The sequence below is a fragment of the Mesocricetus auratus genome, unplaced genomic scaffold, assembly GCF_017639785.1.
Source record: "Mesocricetus auratus isolate SY011 unplaced genomic scaffold, BCM_Maur_2.0 Super-Scaffold_100008, whole genome shotgun sequence".
NCBI classification, from domain to species: Eukaryota; Metazoa; Chordata; class Mammalia; order Rodentia; family Cricetidae; genus Mesocricetus; species Mesocricetus auratus.
The window spans coordinates 2,025,417-2,048,411 of NW_024429192.1; the positions used below are offsets into that span (position 1 = coordinate 2,025,417).

General features: G+C 45.9%; 2 protein-coding genes across 3 annotated transcripts in view; both read left to right on the plus strand.

The window, feature by feature from the left end:
* Positions 1-11,205, plus strand: part of Brwd1 (bromodomain and WD repeat domain containing 1) — a 78,842-nt gene extending 67,637 nt beyond the window's left edge. Inside the window, exons 41-42 of one of the 2 annotated variants that reach the window (XM_005073790.4) lie at positions 409-1,332; positions 8,694-11,205. In XM_005073790.4, the coding sequence (XP_005073847.2) occupies positions 409-1,332; positions 8,694-9,085 (1,316 nt within the window). In that variant the 3' untranslated portion in view covers positions 9,086-11,205. Of the gene's footprint in view, positions 1-408; positions 4,507-8,693 lie in introns of those variants that run through there. The other variant, XM_021229418.2, reaches the window with a different exon arrangement.
* Positions 11,206-11,933: 728 nt separating this feature from the next.
* Psmg1 (proteasome assembly chaperone 1) lies at positions 11,934-22,995 on the plus strand. The gene is made up of 7 exons (XM_040750403.1): positions 11,934-12,116; positions 13,413-13,519; positions 15,283-15,434; positions 16,154-16,216; positions 18,585-18,783; positions 20,023-20,159; positions 22,808-22,995. Exons 1-7 carry the CDS (start codon positions 11,980-11,982, stop codon positions 22,880-22,882), a joined length of 870 nt encoding a protein of 289 aa, XP_040606337.1. The 5' UTR covers positions 11,934-11,979; the 3' UTR covers positions 22,883-22,995.

Genomic DNA, 22,995 nt, shown 5'->3' on the forward strand with positions numbered 1-22,995 from the left:
AGCCTTTTGTTCATCCTTTCCGTTCTCACACTTGCTGTGCGCAACCACTGTTAGTCACTAAACAGTCTGGGCCTTAACTATTCTATGAAAGATGTTACTTTGAATTGGAAATGGGGCATTGTATCAGATAGGCACGTGGGCACACACTGCTTGAGAAGGAGGAACGGGTTGGGTTGGTTCAGGGGTTGTAATGATGGCAGCCTGTTCACATTGTCATTGGTGGGGATCTGCTGCACTCAGGAGAGGTGATCACTGGTAAGGAAGGACTAACCCATTTCCTGCCATTTAACAGAACCTCACACTGTGATAGAATTCAGCATTTAAATCGTCTTATGTTAAACCTTTAATTACTTACTTTAGAAATAGTTACTTGCATCAAAGGTTAAAAAAATACTCTTTAATTTTTAGATTCTCTATCTCGAGAAAATGGACCAAGCAGAAAAGTTTCCCGGAAAAGGGTCTGTTCCAGTGACTCGGAAAGCAGTCTACAGGTGACGAAGAAGTCACCCAAAGACAAGACCAGTCTCCTGAGGGTTACTCGAAGTGCCAGTGTGGCTGCTGATAAAATCAAGTTCACAAGTGATGCAGAAAATGCTGCCTTGGAAACCGTGTGTACTCGAAGCAGAAGGAGAAGGAAAAGGCCCACCAGATTTGCTTGTGCCACAGCAAAGAAGACACCGAGTGGTGGTGAGAAGCTTGCACACTGTGAAGTGGCAGAGGCACAGCACGCCTGCAGTAGCAAGCTCCCCGAGTCTGCACCCCATGGCAGCACCACAGATGCCCCTCAGTCTGTGAGTGCAGACTTGGATTCCGAAGGGGGTTCCAGTTCTGAGCATACAGGGAGCACACTGAACAGACACACCGACAGTGTGGGCACAAGCATGCCTCCTAAAAACCGAAGCTCCTCTGCTGGACCTTCTCGGGAAGACCCCACAAGCCACACCCCAGACGGTGAGATCAGCTTGTCTTCTGAGTCAGTGTTGGCCCAAAAAGCTACCACAGAGAATAACTTTGAAGAAGACCTGAATTATGGATTGCGAAGGTGGAATGGTAGAAGACTCAGGACGTATGGAAAAGCCCCTTTCAACAGGACAGCACAAGTGACTCACAGTCTACAGGTGTCAGCAGAGGCTGGGGTGAAGAGGAGAGTGCATCTTGAGTTAGACCATGAGGACATGCCTGGACAAACAGAGAGTTCAGTGTGTGTGCCTGACTCCAGTCCCAAGTCTGATGACTTGGGATCAGTAACCGAATCTGATATTGACTGTACTGATAACACAAAAACCCAAAGGAGAAAAAAAAGGAAAGGGAAAACAAAAGTGGTTAGAAAAGGTAAAACCTTTACATCCAACCTGTCTAAAAGTGCAAGACATCAAAGACAGAGTAAATGTCCTAGGTTAAATGTGGATGACAATGACTGGGAGGATTTGGACTATGCAAATGCTAAAAGAGTTGTTCGGCGCTCAAAAATAAGAACGAGAAACCAGGGTAGGAGAACGGTGAGGTACCATGATGGGGAAGATGACAGAAGCATAGAGAATGCACTAGAACTCAGTGACCGCACCTTATGACCTTGAGAGCCAGCGTGCTCACCTGACTGACTGGAATGTATTGTGAAAGCTGGCTTACAATTCAGGGAATATATTTATATTTTTCTATGAAAAGTTTGTGAATGTGACTAAATCATGACTGTTATTTTTATTTGCACTTGCTGGTTTTGAAGCAGCATTCAGCAGAGGTGCCAAAATATGCTTCATTTTGGGGGCAGATCTACTTTGACAGTATTGAGTACGTACAGCGAGAGTTGGGAGACACATGAAACACTAGACAACTTGGTTAGCCAAACCAATGAGCATTAATTTGTAATAACAGTGTCACACAGTTATTTTCTGAATTTGTCCAGAGGTGGTAGTTTCTAAACCCCTGCCATGTAGTAGGAGAAAAATTCATGTGACCTATGTTTACAAAATCTTGATAAATATTATGTGCATACTGACATTATAATCATGGCAAGTGTAACCATGATTAGTAGGCAAGGCACCTACCACTTTTTTTTTTTTTTTTTAAATTTCCCTGGAGACTTGAGTAGAATACATTATACCCACATCTGGTTATTTTTATTAACATAGCTTCCACTTTCCTTTCCAAATGCTTGTTGGGTCTTAGTTTTCTCTTTTTAAGGAAAACCCAATGACTTTAATGTTTATAAACTTGAATTTATAAAGTGCTGGTAAATCTTATATGTTTGGAGTGCATATTTTAAAGGTCTAAGTTGAGAGCATAGTTAGAGTGTTTTCTTTTAGATTGTTACTTGGTTTCGTCCAAGACTTACTTTCCTTTAGGATTTGCCAAATTCTTGCTCTTCCATAATCCTACTCTGAAGTAGAGAAGTTTGTGTGCCTTAGATTTAGGGAAAGTGTTCTTTAATAAGAGCACAGGGCTAATGGGATTTCAGTTCTATGTAGATTTTCCTCTGTCAAAACTAGAGTTAAGAGTGCAATTGTGAATCTTACCTATGTAGGAAAACCGTTCCATGTCATTCTCCATCCATGCCAAGTGCATTGTAAGCATCCTTTGCTGGGACACCTGAGTGTATCTTTACTAGTGACCTCTATCTAACACAAGGAACTCAAGTTTTGGGGCACAGTGACTTTTGAAGTCATTTGAAAGTTGAAACACCATCCCGGGTACCGTAGTGTTGTTATTTTTGAGCCAGGTTCTTTTCTTTGGTGTGGCTTGTTTTTGGTCTACTGTAGGTAGCTCTTCCCAGTGGTTTCCCCCTTGAGTTTCCATGAGCGGAAAGGAATGTTATATGGCTTACACACCTTCAGGTGATTTCTCTGAGGTGGCAGGTAAGGAAGAGCCTCTAATAGAGAATATAGTGTCGATTTCATTTGACATGGTAGGCAGGACCCCTCTGTTTTTATGCAGGAGATAGAAGGGTTTGGACGTTTCCAGTGGTGGTTGGTAGGTACTGTTTCTCAGGGTAGAGAACTTTCCACAACACAGTGGGAGGTAAGATGCTTTCCATAGAGATCTTAGTAGATGTAAGGTCTCTGTTGTCTTTGACTGTTGACCTGAGATACATTTGATTCCTGTTAGATCCCTTAGGATTTTAGCTTCATGCTTACCATTATCTGCAAAAAGGCACCCAGAATCCATAAATAGACATGTAGTGTACTCATGAGTACATAAATTCTTTTAGAGAGTTTGGGTTTTATACACAGAACTATTCTCAGTTTTAGAGTGATTTTTAACTGGTTGTTGATTGGCTAGTCAAACAGTTCTTTCTAAACGGCCCCCTCACCCCACTACCACCCCTTTCTTTTTGTCCAATTGTGTAGAAACAGTGTTGTGGTTTCATCAGACTAAATCCCTCAGAGAACAGAAGAGGATCTGGTGTCAGACATGAGGGCTTTGGAGGAAGTATTTTTTGTTGTTTTTTTTTTCCGTTTTTTCTTTTTGGTTATGGTGCTATTTCTGACATTAACTTTGAATATGTGACACACTCCTAAGTACCAGTAAGGATGAGTAATAAACGATAGTTGAAATGTTTACACTGAGCACTAGGTGTTTGGGGCACGCAGGGATTTAACGCACAGATGTACTTTAATGCTTAGGGCCAGCCCGCCCTTTTGAGCAGTTACAAGGTGAATGTGAGCTGGTCCAGCAGTCAGTGCTCTAGCTTGTGTAGCACTTGAAGTCTGTAGTGGTATATATGCAAAAGTAGCCTTTCCCCTCTAGTTCTAGATGTCCAGAGTCCTATGATTTTATTCACTTACGATTTTTTTAAAGTTTGAAGTATTTAGTTTTGACTTTTTTACTTCTTTTGAAAGATTAATATCATCAAACATACTAAGAAAGATTTAAAAGGATCCCCTCCCCCCTTATCTTATTTTTAAAAGGTGTACTGACAATGTGTAGTAATTTATAAATAAAAAGAAAATGTATCCCATTTTCAGGTAATTCCTAGGATGGTCCTTGTTTTATTTTTTATAAAGTGGAAAACTTCTGATCAAATAATGCCTGAAGTTAGTGTGATCCTGGAAATTGTGGTACAGCAGTTAATGGTCAGCTCCAAGTTACAGCACAAAGGCTGCTTCTGTGTGACGAAGTTGCACCTACAGGGGAAGTTGGTTTTGAGTAAGACGTTTTTAAAAAGCACTTCACTACCTGGGAGAACAATGCAGAACATTTATAAAACAATGCCACCAGAAGGAAGGTCACACTGTCTAAACAGTAAGGTGTGCCACTAAGCCTTTGCCCTCCTTGATGACTTTTTAGGGTAATGATTGGTTCACACTATACTCCCAGTTTCTGTGGTAGTCTATTTCCTAAATCACTGTACTGTATGGTATAAAAATTGAATTGGATCTTAGTCTCTTTTGCCAGTATGAGTTGAACTTGATTGTGTCAACTGAAAAAAAAAAAAGACTTGTGAGGTTTGTAAATCAGTAGAATGCAAAACATTAAAGATGCATGTGATTGCTTTTGTTTTCCTTCCCAGTCCATTGTATTGATTCTGCTAGGAACATTCGTAGGTTCAAAATTGCCTAGTTGCTTTCCCCTTTAATGGCTGAAGTAACCAGGTCCAATAGGCCAGTGCGTTTCTGATACCTTGCAATTGTGACCGCATCCTTGAGTTTTCCCCTAGTGTGCTGGAGTGTGACGGAGCCGTGTAAGCCTGCCTGCTGCTGGTGACTCCTGGAGTTAGACCCTCATCTTTGGCTATGGAGAGCAGGAAACAATAAAGCAGAGACACCAACCAGCACTGTAATGGTTTCAAGCTGTGGGCCCAGTGCTTTGTAGCATACGGACCACACCAAATTTGTTAGAGCAGGAGGACAAACGAGACAGTGTGGACTAGATCTATATAACTAGGCTACTGAGTGTGAATTTTCCATAGAGCTCACACTATCAGTAATGGAAGGACTGAAGAGTAAAAAATATAATGCTGGGGGCTGTTTTTGTTTTTTGTTTTTTTTGAGACAGGGTTTCTCTGTGGCTTTGTAGGCTGTCCTGGAACTAGCAACTGTAGACCAGGCTGATCTCCGACTCAGAGATCCGCCTGCCTCTGCCTCCCTTGTGCTGGGATTAAAGGCGAGCGCCACCACTGCCCAGCGTCTTTTCTTACATCTTTTTAAAATTCTTACAAGTGTTCCTAAGGACACCCAGGAATTTTCAGAATTAAAGAGCTTTTGTTTAACAGTTTCTTGTATAATCTGCAAAGCTTGTATCACATTGGTAGGAAAATTACCTCCTTAACTGGCGTCTTCTCCTCAAGGCTTACCTTCGTGAATTTGTTGGTCAGAGTCCCAAAGTCTTGGCTCCTACAGTCTCACTGCTTCTGTTGTTGACAGTGTGTCTAGATAGTGTGGCAAGACGTGATTAGTTTCTACGCTTCCTGAGGATATTTTAAAAGACAATTTTATTTGTTATTATGGCCTTTAATTTTTATATTAAGTTTTCAGTTATTTAATATGTATGTGTTTTGCCTGCATGTTTGTCTGCACCAAGTGTGCCAGAGGAGGGTGGGTATCAGATTCTCAGGGACTGGAGCTATTACAGATGGTTGTGAGCAGCGCTGTGGGTTCTGGGAATTGAGTCTAGGTCCTCCAGAAGAGCAACCAGTGCTCTTAACTGAGTCTTTTCTGCAGCCCTTTACTTTTAGAGACACAATTGTCTTAAAATACGTAGTACTGACTGGCCTGGAACACAGATAAATCGATTTGCCTTTGCCTCCCCAGTGCTGGGATTAAAGGTTTAACTGTCACACACAGGTTATTATTATAAAGCCTTTGAGTTGCCAGAGAAGTGGTGGTCTTAACTGTCCTGATTTTAACATGTTCAGCTGTAGACTGCATGGACTCTGGCAGCACCACCTCCGTCTTATTCACACAAGGTAGTTTAGACATCATCTGTTTTCATCCCTGTTTTAAAGGGTTTTTAATTTCTAAGTATAAATCTATCCTTGGGTTTTATGCTATGGTTCACCTGCAGTACTCTTAACAGTCACCACAGGGACTTGTCTTGTGGTTAAAGTTCCAATGGGCAGATCTTTAAAAAACAACAGTACCTGGGATGCAACTCGGGGCCTTGCTCATAGTAGGCTTAAAATGAGATTTTAAAACATTTTCTCAAGTTAAAGCTAGGGGTCTTTAAACCCCGAGGAAGCTTGCCTCCCTTGCAGCTTCCCCTGACCTCTGTTGGTGTTTCCCAGCACTCAGCTGTGGCCTACAGTGCTGGTAGTGAACCGGCAGCTCTGAGCTTGAGTCAGCCTTGCTTTTCATGAGTGGAAGTCCTTTATCTGTCTGTGATACTTGATCCTCCTCTGACAGGCAGTTTGTAATGCTGAGAGACATCTGGAAAAATAACCATCACCAATGATGACATTACCAGTTTTCAAAGAATGAGGCACAGCTGTGTGATGATGAGCTAGCTCAGACGTAGTTGCAAAGAAAAGCCAAGTTGTGTTGGTCCCTGAAATCACTAAAGCGCGGAATGAGCTCGCTCAGTTGTTTCAGGCCATCTCTCGTCCCGCTGCAGAAGAAACCACCGCACCACCACAGCCTTCCTACAGAATGGGAAGTAGGGCCTAACCACAGGACACTGACTTGAATCATTGTCTAGGGAAATGGCCATTTCCTGGGTGTTTCTGGAAGCTCCTGCTTTGGAAGGGTGAAAAGTGCAGTCAAGAGAGTAGTCTCCAGCTGTAGCAGGTTTTGATTAGAGACTTGCTGGAGAGGTAAAAGTTTACAGCTGTGGGGAACTCACTGTGGGTTCACTGTCCACCAATCGCAGCCACCAGGAACACCAGTGACACACAGGACAGATAACTTCCATTTTGAGTTGGACATCCCTTAGCTTTCCCCCTCTTGGATTGGAAAGAAACATTGAAATATCTCTTTAAGAGTTTATATTTTCCATTCACAAACTGTATAGGTTCTTCCATCACACCTTTGGAGAACTAACTACTGCAACTAAGTCATTTTCTTATGAAGAGATTTTTAGTAGTGATGGGCAATGAACCAGTTGTCTCAATTTTCTTAGTATGCAGGTGATGTAGTTGACTGATACTAGTAGAATTCTTATGAGGGTGTGTGTTTCCCCTTAATTTTGCTATATGTTAAAACTGCACTTGCATATATATTTATATACTAGCATTTGCTCAACCTGGGTTTTGGATTTGATATTGATTGTTAGAGACTCCAGCTTGTAACTTTTCAATTTCTAAGCCAGTCCTCTGAAGGTAAAAATACTTTCCACAGAGTCCAGTTAAAGAGCATGCTCTTGGGGTTGTGTGTCACACCAGCTTAGTGAAAGCACTCATTACATGAGGAAGCTCCAAGTTGCTTTGAGGGAAATGTCTATTTTGCAAGAGTTTGTGGATGTGGAGAAAGCAAAGCTTTGATGTCTGTCTCGTAGACAGAGCCTTAAGGCCTCTACTTTTCCTCATTTTGCATTACACAGATGTCCCCTACCACAGCTGAGTGTGTGTGTGTGTGTGTGTGTGTGTGTCTGTCTGTCTGTCTGTCTGTTCTGTACCATGTGCACACTGTCTGTGGAGGCCAGAAAGTGGTTGGTGACTTGGACAGTCAGGCCAAGCTGACTTCATAACAGTATGGGGCCAAAAGGCTGTAGTTTTGTATTTATTAACAAACCCTGCCAAATCACTTCTCTTGATGCCTGCCTGTTACCTCAGTTTTTACAGTCTGCATTTCTCTGCCATCACATTCCCACCTGGGCTGTTTGGCCAACCTTTTAGGTTTGATTTTTCATGACTGCAAGGCTAGTCATCAGAGCCCTAATCCCTAGCTGACGGCAGGCACGCCCAAGCAACACAGCACTTGGAATTTGAAGCGCCTTTGATACTTTGCTGCCCTGTCTGGCAGACAGCTCTGCTCCCCACCCACCTTTGCAGGCTGCCCAGGTCTGCGAGAAAGGGTCTGTCTCTTCAGTGAGCTTCCTGCCCAGCTCAGGTTCTGATAAACCCCTGTACAACATTTAGCTCATCAAAATGCACTTTCTCAATAGAATCCTTCCCTGAGTCTGCAGTGCTTGTGAGTTAAGACAGACACGCACGCACGTGTGAAAGGCTTCATCTGCCATAAGCTAGTTCAGAAGTGTGAGCTTCAGTCTTCCCAACTGTGTAAAGCATTTTCTTAATATTGCAAATAAATTAGGATGGAGGCCATACTAAACTTCATAGAGTCAGTGCAGTTTGTTAGTTTGTTTTTGTAACCAACTCAGCCACTGAAATACTTGAATAAAGAAAACCCTGGTCTTGAGTGCACCTGTAGCCCTTGAAGTCAGATGTCAGGGTGGTGGGTCTCCCCAAGGGTGGCGATTTAAGTCAGAGGCATTAACTATCTCAACATGGTTTGAAGGAGGGTTAGAAATGAAGCCTGGAAATTGAAACACATGGTTTAACCCTCTCAATCTAGACGTTTGAAAGTAGTGCCAGGTGAGTACCTTTATGAAGCTGAAGGTACTCGTCATTTGTGCAAGCTGATACTGGGAATGGGACTGGTCCTCACAGGGAAGGAAATGGAAGTCACGCTGTACGTCAAGCCAGCTTTTTAACTGTTCATAATCAAGTCTGAGAATCATTCAGGACTGTTGTTGAGAAGTATACATAGCACAGTCCTATGACAAGATTTTTGTATTCATACGAATTTTCACTCATTTTTCAGAATCTGTTTGTAAAGGCAGAAAGCCCAATACAAAAGCGAGGCCATGTGTGTATAATGAGAAGGATGCAGCGCAGATGCGTAGTGGCACCCTGAAAGCAAAAACGGTACCCGAGAAAGCCCCCCGCACACGTGCTGCCACCGCCGCCAATAAAGTAAAGATAACGAGTAATCTAAAAGAAACAGTCTCAGGAGCAGAGCATGTCTGGATTAGGAAGAGCAGCAGGAAACTGCCCTGTCGACAAGCTTCTGCCGTGGCTAAGAAAAGGCTACGGAGTGTCTATAAAGAGGACGATGCAACCATACATGCAGAGAATGAAAAAGACCCAGAAGATAGTAGCAAAGTGTTTTCTCTTAGGCGGTTCAGATCCTGGAAAAGAAAAGCCCATCCATGACTGAGATAGAAAGGGAACCTGGGAAGGAATGCCAGCCCCTCCAGTGCCCGCAGCTGCAGTCCACTCCCAGCCCTGAGCCGTCCCGCACCTTTGGAACAATTTTCTAACCATCGCTACTCTGGGTCTAAGTGGGATGAAGGCTTCCAGTCGGCCCTACACAGCACAGCAGAGGGTGTTCCCGGGAGGTGGTAGGTGTGGGTTAAGTAGTCACAAGGCAGGCAGAAGCGCCCTTTCTGTAAAGCAAAGGCGTGACATACCTCGATTGTTTAGAGGAAGCCAGTGTATGGGACATGTGGGGGAAACTGATAAGCCATCCGAATCTGAACCCTGATGCTCACTGTAAAGGTTAACCCTCAGAGTTTGAAATTTAAGCCATTTCCAAAGGAGGCTTCAATGCACCTGTTTGAGTGCTGGTTACCTGAACCTAATCCCTGTAATGTACATCCTCCGGGGACCAAACCCAGAAGGGGGTGGGGGAAGTCAATGCTGGGATGTTACTGACTTCTGAAGAGGAGTGTTGGGAAGACAGTCATTAATGTCTTGGAATTCATACTGAATGATAACCACCTTCTATAACTAATTCAGGGACTATATTTTTCTAAGAAAGCTCTGAAAGTGACTATTACTATTATTTCTTATACGTAGCAGCAAAGATTGAAGAGGCTGGACTTTTAAGTCAGAAAAATAGAATAAGACTCAAACAGGTATCTCTTTAGGTGATGCAGTTACATTCTCTATTGCACCTTAAAGAGCTAGAAATTAGAGCCAGACCTTTAATCTCAGCACTTGGGAGTCAGAGGCAGGTGGATTCCTGTGAGTTCGAGATCTGTCTGGTCTACAAAAGCAAGTTCCAGTCTGAGCTGTTACATAGAGAAACCCTGTCTTGAACACCCCCCCCTTCCAAAAAAGAAATTTTGAACACCGCAAGTTCATTACAGTTTCACCAACAAGCCAGTGGCAGGAATTGGCCTCCATGTGGCCGTTGCTAGTTAGTGTGAGAATCAGGTCGTTGTGCTACAAATGCTTTGCCTACAGTGTGGACTTTAGTTTCTTGTTCATGGCTATTTGTTGACATTAAGGTCACCAGATATGACCTGTGAATGTACTGACAAGTCTTCTTAACGAGTCACTGGGGAGACTGTTTTCAGTTTGTTTTCCCAATTAAAAAAATAGCTGTAACCATAAACATAATTAGCATGTGTGAATCAAAAAGGAAAAAAAAAGAAAAAGTGGAGCGTAGGGGTTTGTATTTTTTCATTAACAGTAATGCGCATTTTCTACTTACATGTATGGCCTAAGTGTCTAGATGACTGTAGAATCTCATTTGTGGTTGCATGTCTGCTTAAATCGTGTTAATTTTGTACCTTAATTTGAAATAATCTCCAGTATGTTTCGACTAGCACAGGCTAGCAAGGGAAGAATTTCTAATGAACTGCTATTTTTAGGTGCTTGGGTTTGACTTTTCTATTTATTTATTTTTGAGCTTTAAATGAAATGTTTAAATGTCCAGTCACAAATGTCATAGAAATTACTTACTGGGTACATTAGTCCTCAAGAAATGCCAGGAAACAGAAATGCTTCAGTGGTAATGGAGACATGTGAATGCTGACTGTGGACTGAAGGTTGAATTTACGATTTGCTGTCTTAGGACTAATTTCTGTCGCCATCCTATCCTGTCCAGCTTTTCGTAATGGAACCCCGCTCTGGTTTTGCATTTATTTAATTGGAACATATTTTTATTTACCCTTTAGAGTGTTTGGTGTCTTTATTGTGACTGCATGGAGTAAGCTTTTTTTAAAAAAAACTTACTGCTCTTGTAAAATTGCCTTTGAAATTTAAAGCACGGCCGATGAGCCACCGCGTCTATATGGCTTACCACCATGTTTCAGATTTCTGTTAATGGTTTCTTTATGATGTGATTGAGAAGTTGAATATCTCCCCGGCAAAATAACAGCTTAAGAAAGATAACAGGAGAAAGCTATGCACCAGATTCATCTTTTTTACTTCTTATGCTGTAGTTCACGTATGGCCAACTAATTCTTGAGGCTTTGTGTCTTAAGACACCATAGAGGTAATCTTGTATGTGTGCTATAGCTACATATAAAATGTTCTATTTGGCATTAATCTGCTTCTTATTAAGTGAGGGGTTTTTTTTTTTTAGGGTGTGTATGTTACAACGGACACACTTGTTTGCAGTAGACTTTGGGAATTGTTTTTCTACATTGTGAGATTTTAAGCAACTATCTGAGAATTTTGATTATTTTAAAAGATCCCTGTGATTACCAAGTATTTACCCAAAGGTTGGGTGGGCAGTGCATGCATGCAATGCAGTAAATACACATGTAAATCTAGAATGTGTGTTTATTTCTCACCGAGGGAAGTTTCCTTTCGCCTCCCTCACAGCTGTCCGCTTTTCTCTCGTGGGAACAATTCGGTGAAGCTTTTTGTCTTCCAGGACACCAACCAGAATCAAACATTTTGCTTGCCAACGTAAGGTCACAGACATAGAAAACACTGAATGTGAGTTAAAAGCGGCCAGGGTTTTAAGAGTGGAGCCTACTATTTTCACTCGTGCTCTGCGGATCCTCTTGCATGTGGAGCGGGCAATGACCCGGGTTAGCCAGGGCCAAGGGAGGCGCCCGGGAGGGTCAGGCCCGCCGGGGAAGAGGCTGAGCCGGCTTCCGCTCCTCCAGCTCGCGGTCCCCCAAGTCCTGGGCTCCGCACAGCCCAGGGTTCCCCCCGGCGGACCGGAAGCTGCAGGACCTTGGGGGCGTGGCCCTGCGCGGGAGCGAGTCGTGGTCGTGGGGGGCGTGGCGGCCCGCGGATTGAGTCCCGGGGGGCGTGGCCAGGGACGGGCGCGCAGGCGCCGTCTGGCGGCGCGGTGCCGAGGCGCCATGGCGGCCACGTTCTTCGGTGAGGTGGTGAAGGCGCCCTGCCGAGCCGGGACCGAGGAGGAGGAAGAGGAGGAAGAGCAGGACAGGCGGGACACGCCGGAGGACCGGGAGGTCCGGCGGCAGCTGGCGCGGAAGAGGTCAGGCTCCGGGAAGGCCTCCCTGCCGGGCCGGGCAGGGCGAGCGCGCCGCGTTCACGCCGGGGCACCGGCTCCCACACGTCGCTCTCGCCCTGCATCCATCCACCCCACCCACCCCGTGAGGTTGCACTGCGTGTCAGCCGGAGGCCCCGTGTGTTCCAGCACCATTCCCAGACACACAGAAGCGAGGTTTTAGCACATTGGTGTCCTCTTCCCACCGCGCGTACGCAGTTCCAGTTACGGCTGCGCCCGCTGCCTGCCCCTAAGCGTGCTGTCTCCATCCGCATTCGTCTACTGCGTGGTGCCTGTGTGTGTGCGTGTGTGCGTGTGCGTGTGTGCGTGAGCGTGTGTGCGCGTGTGCGGGGACACAGGCTGAGGCTGCGTGTCCTGTGGCGCTTCCCTCCTCTCCCCGAACACTGGCCGGCACCCGGGCCAAAGGGATCCTCCCGTTGCCCTAGTCCTCCGCGGTCTCCTAGGTGGGTTCAGCGGTCAGAACTTGGGTGGTCAAGCTTGTGTTGGCGACTGAGCACCTACCTCCCCAACCCTCAGGATGCTAATAACAAATTTTCAGCCGCAGTCCAATTCGCCAGATTTTCCCGGTGGCTTGTGTCTGATGCAGCCTCTTGTGCAGGGCAGTTCAGTTTCCAGCAGCCCCGGTCTCATCTCTCACTCCTGCTGCGAGCTGCTGGTGTGTCTGGTGGTGTCCCCCTGCAGTCATTTAACATGGACGCTCCTCAACTAAATGTTTGGAGTCTTGGTCACCTCCTGGGTGACCACACGCCGGCAGGACTGTTGGGATTGCGTTCCAAGTCTCCTCGGGCTCAGTCTGGCTCATGGGGGTGCTGGCAACGGGTGTGTCAGGCGGGCGGGATCAAGTTTGTTGGCAGTGGTTTTACCCATTGATTGTCGTTGAGCAGTAGTTCCCAGAGTCTGCGCTTTTCCTTAGGATTGTAGTGTGTATTCTATAAAAAGAGTGTATCTTACCCACTCATCAGGACGCTCTCATCTAACACCGTCCATCCGTCCACCCATCCAACTGTCATCTTCTACCACCCACCCATTTATCCATCCACCCATGTGTGTATATGTGTGTCCAAGTAAATAACGCGTCTGCCCACCCATGTGTTTCTCCTCTGCCCATCCACGTACGCATCCGTTTCTGTGTAGCATCTAGCTGACATCTGTGTCTAGCTGACATTTGTGACATCAGCTTGTCCTAGCCTCTCACTTACCTCTCACAGTGTGGTGGTAGCTGTAGCCATGTTTGTTTACTTCAGTTTTGCTTCTTGTTGTCAGGGAGGTGCGGCTTCTTCAAAGACAGACAAAAACCTCTCTGGAGGTTGCACTGCTGGAAAAGCAGTCCTGCTCCAAGTTCATAATTGCAGTAGGAAGTAACGCATCAGGTAAGTTCCGGCACCAAGACTACACGTGCTGTTGAGAGAATCGACTAGGAGGGCACTCGTTTCCATGTAATTCCACGTGTTGATATTTTTAGAAGGATCACAACATGCCGGGCGGTAGTGGCGCACACCTTTAACCCCAGCACTTGGGAGGCAGAGAGGCATGAGGACCACTGTGAGCTCGAGGACAGCCTGGTCTACAGGATGAGTTCTAGGACTGCTAGAACTGTTGCACTGAGAAACCCTGTCTCAAAACAAAACATCACAACAGCTCTGGGCATGTGCCTCAGGTGGCAAAGTGCTTGCCTACTGTGCGCAAGACCTTGGGTTCAATCCCCCGCACCATATAAATTGGGCAGTCTGAGCACTCAGGAGGCAGAGGGAGTGGACAGGATCGTGAAGAAGGTTCAAGGCTATGTGAAGCCCTGTCTTAGAACGTCCGTAATTTTATTTCAAGTAAAGTAGATTGCATGCTCTTTCCATCTCTGTAATAAACATAAATGAGATTTAAAGGAAATATGCTTAGCTTCAGAATTACAGTCCAAGGCACCATTCTCCAGTCTGTTGGGGTGTCTAGTGGCCTAGTGATAGTTGCAGACGTTTTGGAGCACTTCAGTTCTAAGGTCTGTGAATGCCTTTATTGACCTGGTAGGTTCAGGGTAGAGTGGTGTGAGTTTAGTAGGAGCAGTGCTGGGCTGCGTGCCAGTACAGGTGGAGGCCTTTATGATTTCAGTGGGCTTGTGAGCTCTGAGCCCTTGCCCTTGTAAGGTAGCCATGGTTCTTAGAGATTGTGTAAGTAAGCAGTAGGTAGCTGTTCACCCATTATGTGAAGGTCTGCTGGCCCAAGATTGATTGATTGATTGGTTGGGACAAAGTTTCTCTGTGTAGCCCTGGTTGTCCTAGAACTCTCTGTAGACCAGGCTGACCTTGAACTCAGAGACCCGCCTGCCTCTGCCTCCTGAATGCTGGGATTAAAAGCGTGTGCCACTAATGCCCTGCCTTTATTTTTCGTTTTTGAGGTCCAGTGCTTTAGAAGAGTGTTGAGACGTGAGACTGGTATGAAGTCCGTGCACAGGCTGTGTCTCTAGTCCTGGTTGTATTGTCGTTTGGGAAGCGCAGGCTTTTCATTCCTTGGCCTCAAGTTGTCTTTGCTCCAAAGTGGGCCAACTAGACCAGTGGTTCTCACCCTGTGGATCATGCCCCCCTTTAGGAGTCAAATGACTACTTCACAGGATTGCATATCAGATATTACATAATTCATAACAGAAAAGTACAGTTATGAAGTAGCAATGAAATAATTTTATGGTGGGGGGTCGTCATAACATGAGGAACTGTGTTAAAGGGTTGCAGCATTACAAGGGTTGAGAACCACTCAGTTAGAGATTTTTTTTTTTTGGTTTTTACGAGACAGGGTTTCTCTGATTATTTTGGAGGCTGTCGGTCCAGCCTGGCCTCGAACTCACAGAGATCCGCCTGCCTCTGCCTCCCGAGTGCTGGGATTAAAGGCGTGCGCCACCACCGCCCGGCCAGCTAGAGATTTTTTAAAAGTTTAATTATGTGTATATGTCTGTGTGTGGTTTGTTCAAGAGTCTAGGCTAGAGCAGGGCATCAGATCCTCTAGAGCTGGAATTGTAGACAGCGCTTGACCTGAGCTGTCTCTCCAGCCCCCAAGTTAGATGGTTTTGAATGACTGTTTCAGCTCTAAATGCCGGGGTAATGAGTGGCAAACACCAGATGACAAATTACGAACATTTTTTTCCCCACAGCATTTTTGTCGTCCTTTGTTATGACTTCAGGAGTCTGGAAAGAGGTCGGCTGTGCTAAGCTCTGGAATGAATGGTGCAGAACAACAGACACTGTCCATCTGTCCCCCACAGATGCTTTCTGTGTGTTTTATCAGCTGAAATCGGATCCCTCGGTATGTGGGACTTCATTCAGTATTCCTAACACATAGTCCTCTAGGCATGAGTCCTCGATAGTTTACAAACACTGCAGGATCTCGGGTGCCAGGGTTCTCCTCTGCCACTCCGTGTATTCTGTGTCTCGACATGAATTTCTTCTAACGGTCTGACTAGATTTTAGGCCTAACTCTTAGAGTTGGCAAAATGATAAACTTCTGTGTTATCTTCTCTTGCTGTAACAGATGCCTGAAGTACTCAGCTTACAGGAAGGAAAGGTAGATTTGGGCCTGGAGATTCCCACGTTCCAGTGCCCGACTGGGGCAGACCCTTAGCTTTCAGTGCTGCTGGGTGGGGCGGGGTGGCGCTTTATGGCGGGGTTGTGCAGGAGCAGCACATCTGAATACAAGGCCGGGAGGTGAAAGAGGAGGAGATAGTGCCAAAGTCTCCTTCAAGGGCTTGCTGCTAATGACCTGAAGACTCGGGGCGCTTTAAGTGAACACACGGGCCTTTGGGGAACCGTGGCTCCACAGAGCGGTGCCAGCCACTGGCACTTACTTACACGGTGCCACTCACGTGGCGGCAGGGCCAGATGTGTCTACATCTCACATGGTGGCAGGGCCAGATGTGTCTGCGTCTCATATGGCGGCAGGGCCAGATGATGTGTCTACATCTCACATGGCGGCAGGGCCAGATGTGTCTGCGTCTCACGTGAGATCTCTTGACATTCCCCTTCCAGGTCTTTCTGTGTCAGTGTAGTTGCTACATCGCTGAAGACCAACAGTTCCAGTGGCTGGAAAAGGTAAAGAGGAAGAAAGCCCCATGTGTGGCCTGTTGTTACCTCCAGTGAGTCTAACTTGAGTGTCTGTGTGTGCCTGTTCAAAGCAGTTGGCCCTCTTGAAGACGTTCAGTAAGTTATCATTGCGCTGCATTAAGGCAAGGGTTGTTTGCAAAGCTCTGCATACTGTTCTTTGATTACATGTGTATACTCAGGGTACATGGCATATTTTTCTGGGGAGAAGATTGAAGTGTTTAATTTTACCTTTTAGTTGTGCAGGATGCTGGTTATATAAAAAAAATACTACCCATGTACTGTAGGAAAAAATGAACATATTCAAGACTTGAAGAGATACAAAATTAGGCACTTAAAAAAAAAGATTTTATTGTATTTGTATTTTATGAATATGAGTGCTCTGCATGTATTCCTGGAGGCCAAAAGAGGGCATCAGATCCTATTACAGGTGGCTGTGAGCCACCATGTGGTTGCTGGGAATTGAACTCAGGACCTCTGGAAAAGCAGTCAGTGCTCTTAACCTCTGAGCCATCTCTTCAGTCCAAGATTCAGCACTCTTAAATAAGGCTATTTTATGTGTATGAGGGCATCAGATCCCCTGGAACTGTAGTCACTAATGGTTGAGTTGCCATCTCGGTCCTGGGAACCAAACCCAGGTTCTCTGCAAGAACAAGTGCTCTGAAAATCTGAGCTATCTTTCTAGTCCACAGCTTACACTTTTTTTTAAAGAAAAGTTTTTTTTTATTGTTGTTTTGTTTTTACTTTATTTTCTTTTTTGAGATTCTTGCTCAGTAGCCCAGGCTGGCCCTGAACTAGAATTCTTCTGTTCCAGCCTGAGTACTGAGATTGTAGGCATCTGCTGCCACTTGAGGGTGAAAGCAAAGTTTTTAGTCAATCTTGTTCTTAGTAATATTCTTTGTAGACACTTGCTTGTGAGTTTGTAAACACTTGTATTATGAGCCAAATCCTCATAATGATACAATCTGACAGTCGCCACATACTCTGGGTTCAGACCAGAACTATTACAGGAAGGAAGTTAAATTATGGACATGCACAGTAACAAGTTTGTAAGAGGTAACGTTTCTAGTATTTATTTACAAGTCATGTTGTAGTGAAATTAATCGTGTGAACCATTTGTGATACCTGATAAAGAACTTCCGCGTTCCTGTTATTATTGGCTCTAGCCACTTTCTCATTTCATCAAGTATTTCAGACAAGTCAGACACGATGGCACACACTTGTATTAGTCACTTTTTTTTTGTTGTTGTTGTGAAAAAATACATCAAGGAAAAGCAAAGTGGTGAAGAAAATGGTTTATTTAGTTTTACGCTTCCAGAGGATAAAGTCTCTCCTGGCGGGAAACTCGTGGCAGCAGAAAGGCATGGTGGCAGGAGCAGGAGGTTGGCTGGTCACATTTTTATCCTCACACAGGAGGTACACAGCAAGTAGGACTTGGGGCCAACCGTAGCCCATCAAAGCCTGTCCCAGGGACACACCTCCCCCAAGGCTGCGCCCCCTCCTGAATGCTCTGTAGCCTCCCCAGATATCACTGCCAACTGGAGAGCACGTGTTCAGATCCATGAGGCCGTGGAGTACCTTGCTTATTTAAAACACAGCGGCAGGTGGATCTCTGTGAGTTCGAGGCCAGCCTGGTCTACAAAGTGAGTTCCAGGACAGCCTCCAAAGCTACAGAGAAACCCTGTCTCGAAAAACCAAAAAAAAAAAAAAAAAAAAAAAAAAAAACCACAGCTCGTGTAAAGCCAGCTTTGGGGAGGCCAACGTAGGAGGGCCATGAGCTTGAGACCCAGCATTGTCTACTTAAGAGGCAGACAGACAGATAAAATAGAGGAAAAGAAGTTAAAAAAAAAAAAAAGAAAATAGTTTAAGCAAATATAGTATCTTAGAAATCCTTCCTTTAAAAAAAAAGATGCTTTCATTGTTTTTGTTTTTGTTTTTGCCATGAATTTAAGTAAGAGATAGAAGAATCCGTGATGACCTGTGAGATCCACACACGGCAGTGGGAGGTTGAGAGCCTACAGTTGTAGTAACACCAAAATTGAGTTGCCTAAGACTCCTGGCTCAGGTGTCCTGCGTGGCAGGGGAGGGGAGGGATGCTGAGTGTGCTCTTGTGACTTTACCCAGGTGACAGTCCCGGGGCCACTACTTTTGCTCTGACCCATGATCTCTGCACTAGTTTACGTCACGGGGTCCTTTGTCAGTGCCACCCTCAGTTCAGAGACGAGAGAACGACTTGGGAGGTTGTTTAGCTAGGCCTCAGAGCCACAGTCACAGGGGCGCGCACTCTGCACCCGGTCTGGTGAGTCAGTGTTTCTGGTGAGGAGAGACTAAGTTTAACATAAAATCCGTGTTCTCCTAGGTCTTTGGCTCCCGACCCAGGAGGAACATGCAGGTAACGGTTCTCACGTGCCGACACGTCACAGAGTATAAAACCTCTGAGTCTACCTGCAGCCTTCCTTCTCCTTTCCTGAGAGCCCTAAAAACTCAGAAGTTCAAGGACCCTGTCTGCTGCCCCCTGCTGGAACAGCCGAACATTGTGCATGACCTGCCTGCAGCAGGTGGGACCAAAAGTTGCCACCGGCTCTGTTGATGACTTTTGCTTCTCCTGGTAAACTTTTTGAAGGATAGCAGTTCCTTGCTGCTGTCCTTTGCGTCTGTACTTGCACGTGTGGGATGCTCAGTTGTGACAGCAGCTTAGATTCTTGCTGTTGTGTTGTGTGCCCATGGTTCTTTTCTGTTTGGGATTCTGCAATCTCAGGGTGGAACCCAGTGTCAGATGCAGATTGTTGGTATGTGGAAACTGGCAATTTTAATTATCCAAGTAAGAAGCTTTGGGATGTTGAAGGCTGGTTGTTATTCTTTTGGTTTTGAGTTTTGGTTTTTAGAGACAGGGTTTCTCGGTGTAGTCCTGACTGTCCTGGAACTTGCTCTGTACACCAGGCTGGTCTCAAATTTAGAGATCCTCCTGCCTCTGCCCCCTGAGTGCTGGGATTAGAGGTGTGCATCACTACTGCCTGGGTTGGTTGTTACTCTTGGTTTTCTATCATGCCGCTTATGAGTTTCTTCTCTTGTGACAAAATACCAGCAGAAGTGGTTTACGGGAAGAAGGATTGTTCTGCTCACACACAGTTGATGGCGCATTCCATCATGGCGGCAGGAGCTGAGGCCACTGGCCTCATTACATCTGTCAGGAAGTAGAACATGATGAATGCTCATGCTTTGCTCCCTCTCTCCTTTCTATTTAGTTCAAACCCCAGCCTTTGGAACCATGGCACCCACAGTTAAGGTGGGCCTGCCCACCTCAGTTAACCTAATGAATAACCCCACAGACGTTCCAGAGGAGTGTCTCCTGGGTAATTCTAGTCCCTGTCAGGTTGACACTAGTAACTGTCACACTGCTGTTCACGCATATTATGTTGGAATAAATGGGTACTTGTTTTCAGTGGTTCGTATTTCATAGTATGTACTCTTTCTTAAATGCATTTTTCAACACAATGCTTTGCTTTTTGTGTTATAGTTACTAGCATGAGAAAAGTATCATGAGTTCAGTGTGCATTATATATTACTCTTTGTATGTATGTACCTCCCCAAAGTGGCAAGTATTCTAATACATGACTTTACAGTTGTGATAGGATGTTTAGGAAATGCAAAATAAAGATAATAAAGTGGGTCAGCATGGCCGAGGATGCCTTGATTAAAGGGCAGAAAGTTGACTTTTTCAGATCAGCTCTCACTATTTGAGAGTTTCCGTAAAAAGTACGTCGCAGAAAGCCAGCGTCTTTCTTTGTGTGTTGTAGTTCTGAGCTACTGCCAAGTGTGGAAAATCCCGGCGGTTCTGTATCTGTGCTACACGGATGTGATGAAGTTGGACCTGGTCACCGTGGAAGCTTTTAAGCCTGTGCTGTCTTCCAGCAGCTTGGAGTGCTTGGTGAAGGTAAGGCGCCGTGCTCCCCCACTGGTCGCCAAGCTGTCACAGTGAAGTGGACGATGGAGGGGCTGCAGGGCACCCAGCCCTGAGCTTCCTGGTGCGGCGCTGGGGATCGGCTGTGCCGTGGTGACTGCCTTGGTCCTGGTGTAAACTCCTGCACTGTGGTCACCTCTCGGTGCTTGGGGAGAGGGAGAGGGGGGGAGGGAGGGAGGGAGAGAGAGGGGGGGGTAGGTAGGTAGGTACTGCTTGAGACATTCCTGTTGGTTGATTTTACTCTTTGCTCTTTTGGGGGTCCGCCACCCACCTCCTAAATAAATCACACATGGAGGCTTATTCTTACTTGTAAATGCGCAGCCTTGGCTTGGCTTGTTTCTGGCCAGCTTTCCTTAACTTAAAGTACCCTGTCTACCTTCTTCCTCTGGGCTTTTTCCTTTTCCTACTTCTGTTATCTTTCGCTCTTACTCCATGGCTGGCCCCTTCTCTTCTCACCCCTCCCTCCCTCCCTCCCTCCTTCCCTCCTTCCCAGATTTCTCCTCCTCTTTACTTCCTGCCAGCCTTGCCTGTCGTTTCTCCTGCCTCGCTATTGGCTGTTTAGCTCTTTCTTATTATACCAGTCAGGTGTTTCAGACAGGTAACGTAACACATCTGCACAGAGTTAAACAAAAATGCAACACATCTTTGCATCATTAAACAAATGTTCCACAGCATAAACAAATGTAACACACCTTAAAATAATATTCTACAGCAAGTTCCTGCAAGTAGTTAATTTATTATTTATTTTTAAAAGATTGATTTACTGTTTTTAATTTATGTGTGTGCCTGTGGGAGTTTATGTGTGCCACGGGCATGCAAGTACCTGTGGAGGCCAGAGTGCACTGGATCCTGGAGCTGAAGTTACAGATTGTTGTGAGCCTCTGATCTGGGTGCTGGGAAATGAGCCCAGGTCCTCTGCAAGAGCGCTAAGTGCTGTTAAGTTGTTTCGAATTATCTTCTCTTTAGTGGGTTTGTGTGTCCAGCCGGCTGTGTCCCTGAGGGCAGGCAAGGGCTATTTGTTTCATTTTGGATGGTCTTCTCAATAAACATCTAGACTTGTTTTGAGGTTAAAAACCCATTGGTCATATCTACTTGAAATACACTTTTAGTTTAAATCACTTTTTAACGTTTCCAGTATCTGCCCTTTATCTTGATCTTTGAGACCTGGAACTTGTGGATAGGCCAGGCTGACTCACCTGTGCTTCTCAGGAGTCCTGCTTCTCAGCGCTGCGGTCACAGGTGCTTGTCAGGGGCCTGGTTTTTTCATGGGCTTTGGGGACCTCAACTCAGGTCCTCATGTTCTCAGGACACCTCAACTGAGCCATCTCCCTGACTACCTCAGGGCCATCTTTTTTGTTTGTTTGTTGTTTTTAGTTTTTTGTTTTTCAAGACAGGGTTTCTCTGTAGCTTTGGACCTGTCCTGGGACTCACTCTGTAGACCAGGCTGGCCTTGAACTCATAGAGATCCTCCTGCCTCTGCCTCCTGATTGCTGGGACTAAAGGCGTGTGCTACCACCGTCCACCTCAGTGCCATCATCTTAAGGACTAAACGCAGCGGGCCTGAGTTAATGCTTGGCTTAAGGGAGTTGTTGGAACCTTGTTTTGTGGCCTTCACCTGGGGTAGCTGTTGCTGGAGGTTTCTGGTCCCGCCAGGTCCCGCCACCCTTCAGCCCCAAATAAACACACAGATGCCATACTAATTATGAAACTGTTGGCTGATGGCTAGGGCTTCTTATTGTCTAGCTCTGTCCTGATTATTAACCCATTTCTATTAATCTAAGTATTTCAGTGTGGTCTTATAGAGAAGGGTCAGGACCTCTATCTCCTTCTTCCACTGTATGGTGTCTCTTGAGCACCTCTCCCCCAGCCTTCTCCTAGCCCCGCCTATCTCCCTGCCTCTACTGGCTGTTGGCCAAGCAGTGCTCTATTCATCGACCTATAAGAGAAACAGGTATACGGAAGGACGTCCCCATCAGGTAGCTCCACAGATAGCTGGGGGTGCTGGCTTGTGATGCGTGGAGGGACAGGAAGTCACCCTTAGGAAAGGCTCCTGAGAGAGGCCCTGTAACTGGCTTCAGGAGGTGGGTGATGTTAGTGGTGAGGAGCGGGCAGGGACAGAGTGCAGGGTGTGAGGAGAGCGTGAGGGGTGGTGTGTTGAAGGTCAGCAGAGTTGGAGGCTTTGGCCAAGGGAAAGGTGTTCTTGTTTGATTCCTGTTACTGTGATAAAATATTCTGACCAAGAGCAACTTTGGGAAGAAGGGTTTCCGAGGCTTATGATTCCGGCCCCTGCCCATCGTGGAGGGAAGTCAGGGCGGGAACTCAGGAGGGACTGAAGCAGAAATCATGGAGTGATGCGGGCTGTCGCCTCACCCACAGACTTATGCTCAGCTCTCTTCCTGGTGCAGCCCAGAGCACCTGTCCAGGGAGCAGAGCTGCCCGTGGTGAGCTGGTTCTCCTCCATATCAGTCAGACAGGCTCTCACAGGCACACCACAGGCCAGGCCGTCTGGGCAGATCTTCAGGGCGCTCTTTCTTTTGCTGAGAGCCAGGGGAACGGCAGCTCAGGCTTGTGCCATTCTCTGCTGTGAGTGCATCTGGTGACAGCCTTTCTTCTCTTCCCAGAACGTTCCCGAAAGCACAGAAATACTGAAGAAACTGATGACAACAAATGAGATTCAGAGCAACATTTACACGTGACCGCAAGGTGATGAGGCTTGACCGCAACCTGACCGTTCCAGGGGCAGCCACTACTGTTTTGTACTTAACTCTGGGTAGGGGGTGTGATAAACACAATAAAAATTTAAAAACAA

Bases quoted from the DNA above. Each gene is read 5' to 3' on its own strand.
- Psmg1 (XM_040750403.1), top strand. From the start codon at position 11,980: ATGGCGGCCACGTTCTTCGGTGAGGTGGTGAAGGCGCCCTGCCGAGCC. The intron at 18,784-20,022 runs GTGGGACCAAAA...TGTGTGTTGTAG, and splicing joins GCATGACCTGCCTGCAGCAG to TTCTGAGCTACTGCCAAGTG. The intron at 20,160-22,807 runs GTAAGGCGCCGT...TTCTCTTCCCAG, and splicing joins GCTTGGAGTGCTTGGTGAAG to AACGTTCCCGAAAGCACAGA.